Source organism: Oryzias melastigma, linkage group LG9 (assembly GCF_002922805.2).
Source record: "Oryzias melastigma strain HK-1 linkage group LG9, ASM292280v2, whole genome shotgun sequence".
Classification (NCBI taxonomy): Eukaryota; Metazoa; Chordata; class Actinopteri; order Beloniformes; family Adrianichthyidae; genus Oryzias; species Oryzias melastigma.
Window position 1 is genome coordinate 28,616,873 of NC_050520.1, and position 14,491 is coordinate 28,631,363.

At 39.2% G+C, this 14,491-nt stretch overlaps 1 protein-coding gene across 12 annotated transcripts in view; it reads left to right on the forward strand.

Moving 5' to 3' along the window:
• arvcfb (ARVCF delta catenin family member b) overlaps positions 1 to 14,491 on the forward strand; it is a 257,678-nt gene that overhangs the window by 208,542 nt on the left and 34,645 nt on the right. For 9 of the 12 annotated variants that reach the window (XM_024275037.2, XM_024275027.2, XM_024275032.2 and 6 more), the window contains 4 exons: positions 5,337 to 5,454; positions 5,543 to 5,714; positions 6,752 to 6,769; positions 8,822 to 8,893. In XM_024275037.2, coding sequence (XP_024130805.1) covers positions 5,337 to 5,454; positions 5,543 to 5,714; positions 6,752 to 6,769; positions 8,822 to 8,893 — 380 coding nt within the window. The remainder of the gene's footprint in view (positions 1 to 5,336; positions 5,455 to 5,542; positions 5,715 to 6,751; positions 6,770 to 8,821; positions 8,894 to 14,491) is intronic. The other 3 variants (XM_024275042.2, XM_024275031.2, XM_024275033.2) reach the window with 1 other exon arrangement.

The following is a 14,491-nucleotide window of genomic DNA, read 5'->3' on the forward strand; positions in this document are numbered from 1 at the left end:
TGTCAAAATACTGGACCGTACCGTACTGTGCCGGACCACTCAATGAAAACGAATAATGAATAAAAAAAATGAAACTCAAAATTTTAAAATAAGAAATTGTTACTTTAGTAAGTTTATGGAATGCTTTTTGGAGTGCAATGACATATTTTCTCTATTCATAAAAGATTTCTTAGATTTTTACATGGTGTCTTGACGGAGTAAATCCACGATGAACATTCTTTTGCACCCACGTCCACACAAAACTGAATGAAGAAGTAAGTTTCTGATCGTAACCATGCTAAATCTGGACACAAGAGTCCACTTTGAGGGTCCTCAGCCCGAGAATGCTCCCATGTTCCAGCAGAACTCGTGTCAACCTTTCAGGTCAGCGGCGGAGGACGGCCCTGTCTTCTGCCATCCTCATCTGCCGGAGTTCACTCCATTTCTCCCACCGGCTCTTTTGTCCACTGATTGCTGCACTTTCTCCTCTGGGCGACCTTCGCACCCACACTGTTAGTGGGCAGAGACACCGTCGACACATCTAGATCAGACTGACAGGCCTGTGTCTGCACAGATGCTGTGAGACAATAAGAGACTCTTTTTCTTTGACCTCAAAGAATGGAAGAACACGACGAACAGAGAAATGCTTTTAAAACGTCGACACGCACAAATCCACGATTGTCAGTTAAAAAAGCAAAACTCTGTCATCTGCTGTTGGAAGGAGTCAAGTTGCAATATCTGCAGGATTTCCAGTGCAGGTTTAAAAGCTAACTTTTCATATGTGGATCATCTATATTTTTTTTCCTCAAAGAAAATGACTAAATTAATGTCAAATTTCAAATTTGTTTAAGTAAAAGATGTATTTTAATCCTGAAGTATAAAATGAATCATCGATGGTTATTCATGGACTACATCTTAGTGTTGCTGCTAATTTGTCTCTTTGTTTTCTTCTTTTGCAAAATGAAAAAGATTAAGAAAAAATTGGCTTGTTAGATTTTATGCTTCCAGAATGCTGATGGATGAGATATATCTCCTTCTGTTGCTGTAGAAACCAGAGTCTTCCAGATGTGCAGCACTGGGTGATGTAACGACAAATGTTGCAGAATAGACTTATCTAAGCTTTCGCCTTAAAGTCCCACTCACATCGTCTTTTCATCTATTTTGAAATCATTTTCAGTATTTTCTTTTAGCTATAATTAGGATGTTTTTAGTTAAAGCAAAAAACAAACAAACAAACAAAAAAAGAAAACTGTTGTTTTCTTGGACATAATTTCTGCAGAGCAGCAGTAAGTCATTAGGAATTTATCTCTGAGTTGTGGGCGGGACCCTTGAAACAGAGTTTGTGGCTCCGCCCAGCATATTTTCTATGTCAAAAATACAATCTTTTTTCAACTGCATTTTTTACTCTGCTCTTGATTCTTAACGATTTTATCAAATAAATACAATTTTGTTATAATATTCTTTATATATGTCCTCCGTCATCAGAAAAATGCCACAAGAACCTGTTACAAAAATAAAATTCATTAGAGTGAATCAGACTGGAGTTCTCTGTCAAGTATAATCTCAGCTCAAACATCATTGCAAAAATTGGCTAAAATATAAATGTATTCAATTCCAGTAAATGCAATTTGTTTCTATACAACCAGTCAAATCAATGCCAGCTCACAGAGAAAACAGATGGAAATCCAGATACTTGGATTACACTAGGGGTATAAGGGATACGGTTCAGATCATTTTTCGGAACAGGAAAAAACAACAATAAAAGCCTTCATTTAATTTTGTGAAAAGAATCAATACATATATTTAATAAAACATATATAAAGTACTTCAAAACATGCACATATATTTATTACATCAAAATATTAGGTCATTAAAGTCTATTTATTAAAACATAACATTAAAGACATCTTTGAACTCAAGATAGTTCTATTTAAAAAAAATACTCAAGATGCCCATATAAACAATTGTCCTTTATGAACAATTACTTCTTGAAAAAACATAAAAGCTGGGAGGAGCCTCAGGTTAACACACTTTTGGACAAACCTCAAGCAGGAACTTTGGAGGATGATGGTGGAGGATCCGCGGTACAAGTGTGTGTGACAGACTACGGATCTTCATGATCGATTACACCCTTACATTACACTGTAACCTGGTAAAATTATGTTTAATGTGAAATATTTAAAGTAGCATAAAAGACAAACCTAACAAGAAAACAAAAATATGGTATTAAACACCTCTGACCCCAGCATGTGACCACATAAATAATAACAAAATATAAGAAAAGAACAGCGGCAAGATAAATACTGAAAACTTCAACATGCTTTGATTTCACTAAGTAAATGGAAGCAGTTTCAGCAAAAGAGCGACTATAAACTTTCATTATGTCTTTGATTTATTTTTGTGATCCCCAGCTGAGAGGTTTTTCTGCAGCAGATAAGCCTGACAGCTGAAGGCTCTGCCTCCAATTCCACTGCTGGACGCTCTGGACGCCGCGAGTCAGACTTCAGTCTAACAGTAAAGTGCTTTGCTGAGAGTTTGGATTGAAACTGCTGCGGGTCATCACTGCTTTAAGGCTTCATTTTTGCGAGCTGGAATTTCTAATTTCTGTTCTGGAAGCAGAATTTGGACAAACGTGTCTTTTTCTTGATGAACTGCATCAGAATTCCAGCATAAAGCGTTTCAGATCAGCTGGAGGCCTAAAAAACATCAATAATCATAAATATCTCAAGACCACAAAGACTAAAACGAAAATGTTTTGTCGCTTCGACACCTTTCCCTGCCTTCAGTTTGAACAGACTTGTGCAAATCACAGGGACTACAGTAAAACTTGAGTGTCTGCCTCCAAATTCTCTCCTGTTGCATCAATCTGAGGCAGATCTGTTTATAGGGAAAGTGGTGACCGTTTGTTGATGTATGAGTGAGAGCATATGGTACGTCGGCCTGCTTGTTCTGCTTGTTCTGCTTGTTCCCGACCGAAGATTAGTTTTATTTGACACGTTTCAAACCACATATGGTGGAAGTGCTTTTTGCAAACGAGCCAGGAATCACTCCCAAAGTTATTTCCTAATGTTGTAAGATGTTGCAGTATCACTGTTTTTTTTTTTTTTTAGGTTAGGTTAAAACAGTTTGGATGTGACGCTAGATTGAGTCCACACAGCACTAAAAGCCATACAGTTTTGCTTACTTCTGTAAGGCTGCCATCGCACTAACTGGGGGTCAGCTAATGGGATTATGTGGGTCTGAAGCTCTCATAAATGAAGTCCCTGGTGGGGGAGCAGGGAGCCCCAGCTATCCTTTAGCTCTCTTTAAAGCCTTGCCTTTCGCAGGCAGCCACTGTAAGAGAGCAGCGCGCTCTGACAGTGGGAGCTGTGCCCAGGGCCCCGACTGATGTAAGAGGCATGGCATTTCACTTTGCAGCAGAAATGAAAACGATATTCATCGCTCTCAAAAGATTACTCTCAAAGCTCTCTGGCTACAGAGCATTTCCCTTTGGGGGTAAATAGGGAGGTTGTTGAAGGTCAAGGGTCACGCTGACACCCAAACCATCTTTAAGCAGTCAAACATGTGCATGTCATGGAGAATAGCAAACTGACACTGACAAAAGAAAAAGTCTTCCATACTTTCCAGAGTTTTTCTTTGATAGTTTAGAGACAATCGTGTCTTTAACGTGTTCTGTTTTCCTCTAATATCTGGCTCAAAACTGTACGGCTGAATAGCTAAAATATTGCTCACCATATTTGTTGCTCCACTAATGTTAGGTGGGGATTGTGAGGGCAGTAAGCTAGTTGGAGAGATTTTAATCGGATATCTCAGTTATCGGTGTTTGGAAAGGGGGTGGGGTTGCTCCATGCCAACATTGGAGTTGTTGTTGACCCGCCAACAACTCGGAGATGAATATGTATTGAACTCAGAATTTTTTTTTAATCATTTTGGCTAAAAGGGGAATAATCATAATTAAAAAAAATATATTTGGGAACACTTTAAAAATCAGTCAAAAGATGATGCATCTTTAATGAATCTTTGCAGAGAAGTTAAGATGATCCAGGATTTTTTTTTTACCTGCATCATAGTAAAAAACTATTTATCTTAGTTGTAATTATAAAAGGGATTTCATTAAATATGGTTTTCCTTAACATTTTTTTTATTCATTTCTGTCATTTTTTGACAGTCAAGCTTACTAAAAGGACATTTTGGTGATAATCCTGCTATATTTTATCGTGTGAGGCTTGGAGGATGCAAATGTTGCCATCTGTTAGGTCACTTTGCAGCCAGCTGAGCGTAGCCCGGTGGTTTGGTTCCATGTTCAGCCTCTATGGATGAGCCAGTCTTCATTTGTTTTTGACAAAAAAAGACATAAATAGATCAACTTGGGTGCTTCATCCCAATGCTATCTATGTATTTGTGTCCGGTGGTACCAAGACACTTCCTGTTTGAGGCTGGGTAAAATAAATAAATAAATAAAAATAACCAAGGCCTGATGTGTTCACCAGGTAAACACCAGGGGACTTGTTAAAGAAGCAAGTCACCCCATTCACTCCAATGAGAAACAGCCCAACAGAATGTGTGGTTCAAAAAGCTTTGACATCTCTGTGGTTTCATGTCAGACTGCTCTAATGTGGCTTAGTTTAATTTTCATTTCAAATAAAAATTGCTCAAATATGGGCATCATCTCTTAAATGACAGCTCTCCGGGTGTGTCTCAACTTTCAAACTTGTTGATCTCACCTATGTGGCCGTTTTTGGAGAGGCTACCACCCTTTAATGCCAGGGATGTCACAGACAAACCCTAAGTAGCACACCCTTCTTGACCTACTGCGGCTTTGCATCAGTTTGCAACTTTACCATGAAGCGTTGCATATTAACGCAAAGCCGCAGACTCAGCTGATTTATGTCGACTACATAAGCACTTCACTACTGTAAAGCTTAGAGCAAGGCAGCTTTTCATCGCTTCAGAATCCACTGGAATTATGTTAATTTTGTAGTTGAAAGACCGTCAACATTGGACGTACGCTCTGATGTAAAAGGACGAAATGATTTCAATCCAAACTGTTGTATGATGTCACACTTGAATGTGCGGTCACTTCCTTTCAATTTCCTTCCAGAAGTGGAACATTTTCCAAACACAAACCTTTCATACAGAAACGCTTGGTGAAGCTGTATTTCAATCTATGCTAATAGTTTTAGAACTTAGTTAAACAATTTCTGAAGTCTGCATCAAAAAAGGTGCAATAATTTGCAAAAAAAAACCCTGAAATCTTGTAACATTGCAGACAGTTTTATTTGTCTGTTATTACTGGCTAACTAATCTATTTACTCGATTCATTTTCTTGCATATTAATGCTTTATAATTCTGTCCAGGAATGTGAGCTCAGATGGTGCAGAGGCACGCCGCCGACTACGGGAATGCGAGGGTTTGGTGGACGCCCTGCTTCACGCTCTTCAGTCGGCCGTAGGAAAGAAAGACATGGACAACAAGGTAAAAAACCAAACATCCTCTATTTAAATATTATCCAGCATTCCTCAGAGTCCCAACTTACACTTTACCTGTCTCTACTTCCTCCAAGTCGGTGGAGAACTGCGTCTGCATCATGAGAAACCTGTCCTACCACGTTCACAAGGAGGTACCGGGCGCCGAAAGGTTCCAGGACCCGTCGGCGCCGCAGGCTCCTGGATCAGCAGGGCTCCACAGGAAGAAGAAGGACGACGCCGGATGCTTTGGAGGCAAGAAAGCCAAAGGTGAGAGGGAGGGAACACCTTAGCACGAATATCATCAAACATATAAAAAAAAAAATAGCTTTTAAAAAGTATGTGTGGCAAGAAAGCCAAAGGTGAGAGGGAGGGAACACCTTAGCACGAATATCATCAAACATATAAAAAAAAAAATAGCTTTAAAAAAGTATGTGTGGCGCCTGGAGATCTACTTCTGTTTTCTTGACAGGTGTGCGGTGATTGTAGACCAATTAAAAAAGCCTTAATTGTTGTTGCTGTTTGCTAAGTGAATCTGTCATCTTGCTGTCGTACAGCAACCACGACACCGTTTTCAATCACACCACCAGTCGGAGACCGCGGAGTCTAACCGCTCCTCAAAGCGTCTTATCAGCTCAGTTGTCTGCTCAACACAGAGTCTACATGTGTAAACGTGCACACGCTAATGAACTGCAAACACGCACGAGTACAAACGAGGCTCAATGAAAGGAGTTTAAACCGCTGCCGCGTCTAAGCAAAGAGGATCAGGTAGTGAAACGTTAAATGTCGTAACAAATGATCTAATAGAGGCAGGTTGCTGAGCTCCAGTGGCTGCTCAGGTCTCTGTCATTCTGCAGATTAAAGAAGGCTTCGTTTGTGCTCTTCTATTGGGCGCTGACATGCTCTGAATACAATTTAAAAGATTTGTTATTCTGTTTAGTGACTGGTATGCAAATGTGTGTTAATGCATTTCCCTCTGACCGTCTTCCCTTCCTGACAAACAAGGCAAATTGATGCCAGTCTTTTATTTTTGCTTCTGCAATTTGATGCTTGTGCATTTTCACGCAGAATTGCTTGTCTTGACATGTTTTAGCCGCAAGTTTTGACTGCATTTGAACCTTAAATAATATCTTTTGAAAATGATATTTGTTAGTTCGATGTTGTAAAAAATGTGATGTTTTGTTAATAAAAGGTAGAAAAGCAAGCTGCAGAACAGCTTCTTCTTGAGCCACGTCTTTTTCACCATGCTTCTTCTCTCCTTGCTTTGTGTCTTTTGGCATTGCTGCTGCTTCCTTGGCTAACTATAGAGGAATGGTTTAATCAAGGTGAGTGCCCCTCCATTCAACCCTTCTTACTGCTGCTCCTCTCCTCTTTGCCTCCAGCTCCCCTTCCTCCGCCTTGTCTGTCTTCCCTCTGGATGCAGCTAGAAATGGCTTTGGGTAGCTTCCAGACACTGGAGAAGGTTCCAAGGACTTCAGAAAATTGTAGCGTTTGATTGAATCCACACGCGAATGTAGCTGTGGGATTTCAGGCTCCACCCAAACTATCATTGGTGTTTTGTCAGACTATCTGCAGCTTTTACAATAACAACAGGATGAAGCAAAGATCCTTCTCTGTTGGTGAAGGTTCTCTTTCATCCAGGTGAAGCTGCCTTGAAGTTGAATCATGGCATCTGGACTGAAAGCTCTTCAGATCTCATGATTCAACTTCAGTACAATTACAGAGGAAAACAAATTAGGACACCTTTAGAAGTTGTGAATTTTTGCAACATTTTTGGATATGCATTTGATTAATCTTTAAAACAGTTCAAATAGACCAAAAACAGAAACCTTTAGGTTTGATTAAAGTTAACTTTTTAAGGACCCACTCCTATAATAATTGTGTTTTTAAAGTTAAAGTCCCACTATTTGTCACACACCTAGGTGCATGAAATTTATTCTCCTCATTTGACCCGTCCCCTGGGGGAGTGGTGAGCTGCAGACACAGCATGTTTGTTTGGAGCGAGACAGGAGAGTGTAAACAAAAGGGATGATGGGAAGTGAGGGACGGCTTACTCCGTGCCAACATTTGTAATGAACTACTGCCGCCCTGACAAAACTATATACTAAAAAAACAACACAAGTTTTTGGATTTGTGCTAAAAAAAACTTTATAATCATAATTAAAAGACCACTAGGAACACTTTTGCATTTGATCAAAAGATTATAGTAGTGGAACTGTAACTGCCTGACTAACCAAAAAATGAAAGAGCACATGTAGAAAACTTTATTAAAAACATTGATTGTATGTATTACTCCTCTAAACCAATTAGCAGCAAAAAAGCATTTTTTTAATGAGAAAAAAGTTAAGTGATGAAGTTCCAAATGTTCTAAAAGATACCAGGGATAAGTGAAATCCGAAATAGGAATATAGATGTTTCAAGACTGTAAATTTCCTCACTACACACTTAAAACACTTTTCTTAGACAGACATGAACATTATGACACTTTTATCTCTTGTTTAAACTCTCAAAGTTTAAACCTTCATAGAAAAATAAGTCCAGTATTATAGAAAATAAAGATCAGATCGTGACCAAGATTTGTGCAGATTGGGCAAACTGAACGCAGTCTGTACAGGACAGGTGAGACAGAGAAGATTTCCTGTAAATTGGACCAAATCTATCAGACAGATGAAGAATAGTTTAAAAGCAAAACATTAAAAAAGAGGTCATCCTGGAGGGAGAGGAGCTGCTGCTTACATAGACCACCATGACAGAAAGTATTGCCTCAGTCGAGCTGAGGAATGGACAGTTTTGTCTTCATGTGTCTGGATTGTCCCGTGGGGATAACCGTGTCCATGTGAGCCGACCATTAGCTGCCTGAGCTGCAATAACCCCTCACCCTCCTCCTCCTCCTCCCCGCTGCTGCTGCTGCTGCTTTCTTTTTTCTCAAAGATGTTTCCAGGAACTCTGATGGCAAAGTGTGAAGAAGTGGCATGCAGTTACATCGTCTGTGTGTGCTCTTCAGCTTCTACAATATGCATTTGACTTAAACTGTTTGAAAAAGACGGTTTGAAGTGTGTATTTGTGTCCATTTCATGTGTGGCTCTATGGTATTGAGTGCAAACCTTCTCGCTTTGTTCCGAGTGGAAAGAGTAGTGTGTTTTTGTGACTCGTGTCGCACCTTTCTGTCTGCCTCACCTTGAAGAGCTTATACAGATCCACTCACAGCTTCACACCTTGTGTTGTCGCTCAAATAGTTTACCATGAATAAATACCCATTTGAAACATACTGATACCTTCCCGTCAGAGTCATCTGTCGATGTCGGCTTGTTCTTCACAATCCAGGCTCTCTGGGTTATAGGCGCTGATCTAATCTCTCCTCCTTTGTTCCTACGCAGGCAAAAAGAATGGGGAGAATGACAAAAACTACGACACATTGGATCTGCCCAAGCGCACAGAGCCATCTAAAGGTAGGCCGGGTTAGGCCGCCCTGTGATAATCCAGTTTGGCAGAAACTTCCCAGGACAGAGCGAGTTCAGTGCTTTGAAGAAAGGGGCTGGAGCGTTGCCCAGCAAAGGTGTCGAGTCGTTTGTCTTTTTAAGCGGACAAATAAGAAGCCTGCTATCGTGGTGTTGATTTAGCTGCGTGTGATGACTGCTGGCAGCTGTTCTGTTTCTCCTGAAGAGTGTTTCAGTTTGGTCATGAGGTGGAGCTCGAGCTTAAAGCAGTACACATTTTTCAAGAAGAATAATCAAAAAACTGTTACCTTAAAAGAGTTTGGAAAATTCATGCCTGTGAATATATAAAGCTGTTCATTTAGCCAGCAATGTATGTTAGCATTAGCCGTCCTATGGGAAATTCCATTAAATGTTAGCATCAAGCTAGTAGACTTCAGCTTTATGTGCTAGATCGATTTCTACTTTTATGGATCGATTGTTGATCTATTAATCTTAGATCAATTTAAATCAATAGATGTTATCAACTCAACCCTGAACAGTGCGAGGCAAGTTTCCCAGATTGTTTGTATTTCTTGCAAGATAATCAAGTGTAAATTAAATATATGTACAAACAAACAAGTAAACTTGAATTAATGGGAAATCCATTTATGTTTTAGTTTCATGAAGTTCAGCCCACTGTTGTTTTTCCACATCAAAATGAATACAAACAGAACATTCATAGAACATTCTTCAACACTGTATGGTCACATGTCTTTGCTAAATTGTTTCCACACATTGGACTGTGATGATGGATCGATCCTTGTTTTGCTGCATCACATGTGTTGTTCACTGTGATAAACCTACAAAATAAACCTACAGTGTCTCAGTCTAAATGGCATTTTCCATTATCTATTTGGTTTAATTCCGTTGATTGGATTAACATCTTGCCTCAGACTGATCAATCTGGTTGGATTGTAGCAAAATACATCGATTCATTGATTAAGTCGATTAATCGTTACACCCCTAAAAATAGGGAACTTATATGATGTAAAATTTGGATTAAAACGCAAAATGAACTTAAAGCATTGACACATTTCAATGCTCTATCATTAGTAGCTTTTGTTCCAAATGATGCAAATAAATATATTTGCACTCTCAATAATGCCAAGTTTCACCTTTCAGTTACTCCAATAACTTCAAATCCCCGTATCCTAATTCTGCCTGTTTTAGAGTCAGATACAAATCAAACATCCTTTTTTATTGTTTTTTGGAGTCAGGATTTTTGCCTAACAGCACTAAACATTACAAAACTAAACACAAATAAAGCTGTAATGAAGACCAGAGTTCACTGGTTTTGTACCATCATGAATACAGATTAATACAAAACAATGTTGATTCATCATTCCATAAAGATGCAATGATGTTTTCAGATTAGATAAATTCTAATTTTAATGCTTGTTTTACATTTTAGTAGAAAACACAATTCTGTCTAAGTAACTATTGTGCTTTCTCCAAAGGAGTTTAAATTGTTTCAGTTCGTTCATTTTGTTCAGCTTTTTCTATTCACATATTTTTAAACTGTATGTAATACCCTTAAACTTTTGAGTCTAAAGAAACGTTGGAATTTTACTTTTTTTTTTTTTTTTTACATTTGTCAGAATTTATGCTTTGTTTTGGCTGAAATCATCAGTCAGACCAGGCAACCCTTCAAGCAAATTAAGTACTCACTGTTACCCCACCAGACAGGAGCCTCTATAAACTTTTGATATGAGCATCTGTCATTAAGTTATGGTGCACTAAAGGAGGATTTATTTAAGTTAAAATTTGAAAGCCTCAACTGGAACGTCAGATAAAATATGATTTTAATTCTTCAGCTATCATAAAAAAAATAAAATATTTCTTGCCCTTTTTTGGCAAATGTTTTTCATGCACATTTTTTTCTCAATGTGTTAGTTATGCCTTTACAAACTAAAAATGCTGCATTTTCTTCTGCTGGAAACCCTGAACCCATCTTACAAGCTCATACAAAGCACAAGAAAATTACATTTTTTTTCTTCGTTCTTTGCTTAAACTTAGAGCTGTAACTTAGTTCACCATTATCCAGAAATGTAATTACTTTGTCAGATTTACAAAACAGAGCTTTCTCTTTCTTTTGATATCTTGCAATATTTCATACGATTGGCTAAGACGAGCATAATGTTGTGAACAGCAGTGGAAGTCATCCCTGGAGACTGCAGATGTTGTAGTTTCTTCCCAACACAAATAGAAATTGAGAGCAGACATGAGCTGTTTTGTATTCAGCCCTCACTTCGGCGTATCCGTGTTGTGAAGAAGTCAGCACCGCGAGTTTGTAAGTAAGCATGCCATGAGGTCAGCTTTCCATCCGTCTTCTGATGTCTGGAATCGGCCCGCACTTGTCAAACGCATACATTTCCTATTTACACTTCAGCACCTTCGCCAGCGTTTAGTGGCAGACCCTAAAAGTCTGTATCACTTCCTATTTGACTGATAATTACCCATATTATTCCAGCAAAGTGGGCTCTTATTAAACTAGATCTCAATTAAAACAGCCTTGCTTTTGCAAGTTAAGCCGATTTAGGCCTTCTCTCTTATCACTCCTCAAGTAGAAGAAAGCACATGAGTATGATAATTAATATTTTCCTCTGGTTGGGGGCTTTTCATGGGTGAAAGCCAAGCTGGCACAACAACAGCCCAAACACTATAGTGGCTGGAATTGTGCGGCACTTATGTAGCAAAGTGAGAAAACAACACCCTTTGGAGTTTCTGTTTTTTTCCTCCAGTGAAGGCATTTGTGGCATAAATGTCAAGCCTAGCTGAAATGAGCGTGGGTGATCATGCCGTAGAGAGCTGCCTCGGTTTCCTTCTCACACTCGGGAAAATCAAATCTGGTGTTATTAGCTCAACGTACAACTGCAGGGAGATGCATGGATGATAGGCGAAAAAATCAAAATTAGGTTTTAAATCAGTTTCACCATCAAAATTAGCTAGAGAAGCTTTGTTTATCCATAAAAAGAGGGTGTTTGTGTGGCTTTTCCACTCCCCCCTCCATCCTCTTGTCATTGGTCAGCTGTGAAAAAAGCACGGAGCGAGGAGCTCTTACTTTGGGGTGATGATGAGGGAAGATATGGGAGCTTACATGTGTATCCCAGAACTGATCTGTTGTCAGATAGCGAGAGGCCAAGGAAGGTGGCAGACTGAATCTGGCAGTGGGCTATGATTAATCTGCTGGCGACTTTGTGTGCGCTCAGGCAACAGAGAGCAGAAATAACATGATGGTAAACTCAGTTTAGCTGCCCAACAAGTAGCCAGATTTTCATTTCTTCCATTCGGTGCTTGGCTAATCACTGTAGGTTTTTATGTTTGGCACCTCTGCTGGTTAACAGTCGATTTAAAGCTTTTGATTATTTTTTAATTAACAACAAAAAAAAAAACTTAATGTTCAACACTTTCATGTTAATTTTTTGTCAGGACCAAATCTTTTCCTCCTCCTGAACTGCAGTAATAAATGAAATAGAGATTTATCATTTCCAATTAACTTTTGTTTTTTAAAACATTAAAGACTGAGAAAAGCGGGATTAGTTTGACAGTCTGTTACTGCCGCCGCGTTCTCTGGCTGCAGCTCGATGCAGCGACGTGTCCAGCGGAGCTCACGCCACGAATATGCTAGCAGACTGAATTATTTCATGAACCCAGACATGGAGATGTGATTACCAATGCTTTTGTTGAACTATTTAAAATAAATAAATGTGATCTCTCAACAATATCCATGTCTTCTATTCATTATAAATGACATACAAGTCAATGCTTCTATTCAGCGATGAGGCTAAAAACTTTTGACAGTAGCTCTTACCACATGTTTCCAGGTGTGATCAGGAATAACCAATGAGCTATAGTCTATCACGATGTATTAAAGGAGTTGGGTTCAAGTTATACTCTTAAGAGTTTGATGATCCATAGTCGAGAAATAGGCAACTCCAGGCCTCGAAGGCCACATTCCTGCCTGTTTTCCAACATACCCTGCTCTGGTATGTTCTAATTGGCAGGACACGCCTGAACCAGGTAATCAGTTATGACTAGGGCTTGGATATTTGGAAATCATAAAGACACTGCGGCCCTCGAGGCCTGGAGTTTCCCGTCTCTGACCCAAACGGAACACTTGATGTGGGGATGACATGAGTAATTTAGTTTTAAAACTGTACTTTCATATGTGTTGGTGGATCTGTGCTCTTTTGTTTTTCTCCCATTCTCTTTAGGCCAAATTCTTTCCATCAGCCAGTATGTGATTTCGAGCACAGTAAAATCTACTTTTATGTTATCCCACTAAATCCTTTAAAGCACATTTTATACTTTCAGTCTTCTTTGTTGACAAGGCATAACCTTTAAAATGAAAATTGAGTTTATTTTATTCTTTGTCCCAGCTTTTGTCACCACAAAATCAAAGGAAAAAATCTTTATTTTGGTAGAGTTTGAGTCCTCTTATACCCCCTGTATTATTGTTAAAGCTCAGTGGCCACTGGGATAAAAAGTAATCGTGTTTCTCTAAAGGATTAATGGACGTCCTGCTGCAGTGAGCAGATATGCACAATCTGGTCCATTCTTTAAGAATAGGGATCTTTTATGATTGTGCTGGCACCATGTATCCCTATAGAAAAGCACTATTCCAGTGGGAGAAAATGTTTTCCCCACTCCGCTTCTATTTTGTACCCAAAGTGAAAGCCGGATGTCATGAATAATTTACTCCACATCCCAAATTCCAAGCAGTGGTATCATTTGGGAGCTCCTTGTTTTTGTAACCGTGGAATCTCACACCTGAATATGGAAGACCAACCTCAGCTTTAGTTGATTTCTCACCAGCTGTCAGTCTCTTGACCGTTGCGGTGAATCATTTGCCCCTTCGTTCCAAAAGAAACACTGCCCTCTCTTATTCCATTCCATCCTTTTTCACGCACTCTTCCTCGCTTGCTGCCGTTACATTTCGCAGGGAGGTGTGACTATTTATTAGAATGGTAACCTCAAGAGCATCCTACCCAAACGTGCAGGTGGAATGGCACGCATAAACAGCATGTGTATGAATAAAAGCTTTGCATGCAGACATGTGAGCTCACACGCTGAGCACAATCAGGCATGGCATTCATTTTGCACACTGTTGGTTCCAGACTGTCTGGCACCCTTCACTCCCATCTGAGGACTATCTCAGATGATTCTGTCCTTGTTGCATTAACCTCCCTTATGCCAAATGTACTATGTGTGGTTATTTTTCTGTTGCTCTGGTCCCGCCATGTCTAGTTGGAAGTCAATCGTGATACAGAAAAACGATGCCTCTTTATCGCGAGGTTAGGTTTCATATTTCTGGTCCCTTGGTGCCACAACAATTGCACTACTGAAATGGGATACAAATAAAATCCTAAAAGGGATATTGTATTTTCAGATAAATAAAGAATAAACAAATGTAAACACAACAAAAATCCTTTGAGATAGTCATGGTCTCGTCTGTTTCTGTTACAATAGCATGTCATTTTTCTACTGCATTTACAACGATACCCAAGAGTCAGTAAAGTTTTTTTTTTAACTGTTTAAAGACAATGATGTTTTTGTGGCGTTTTTTTTTCA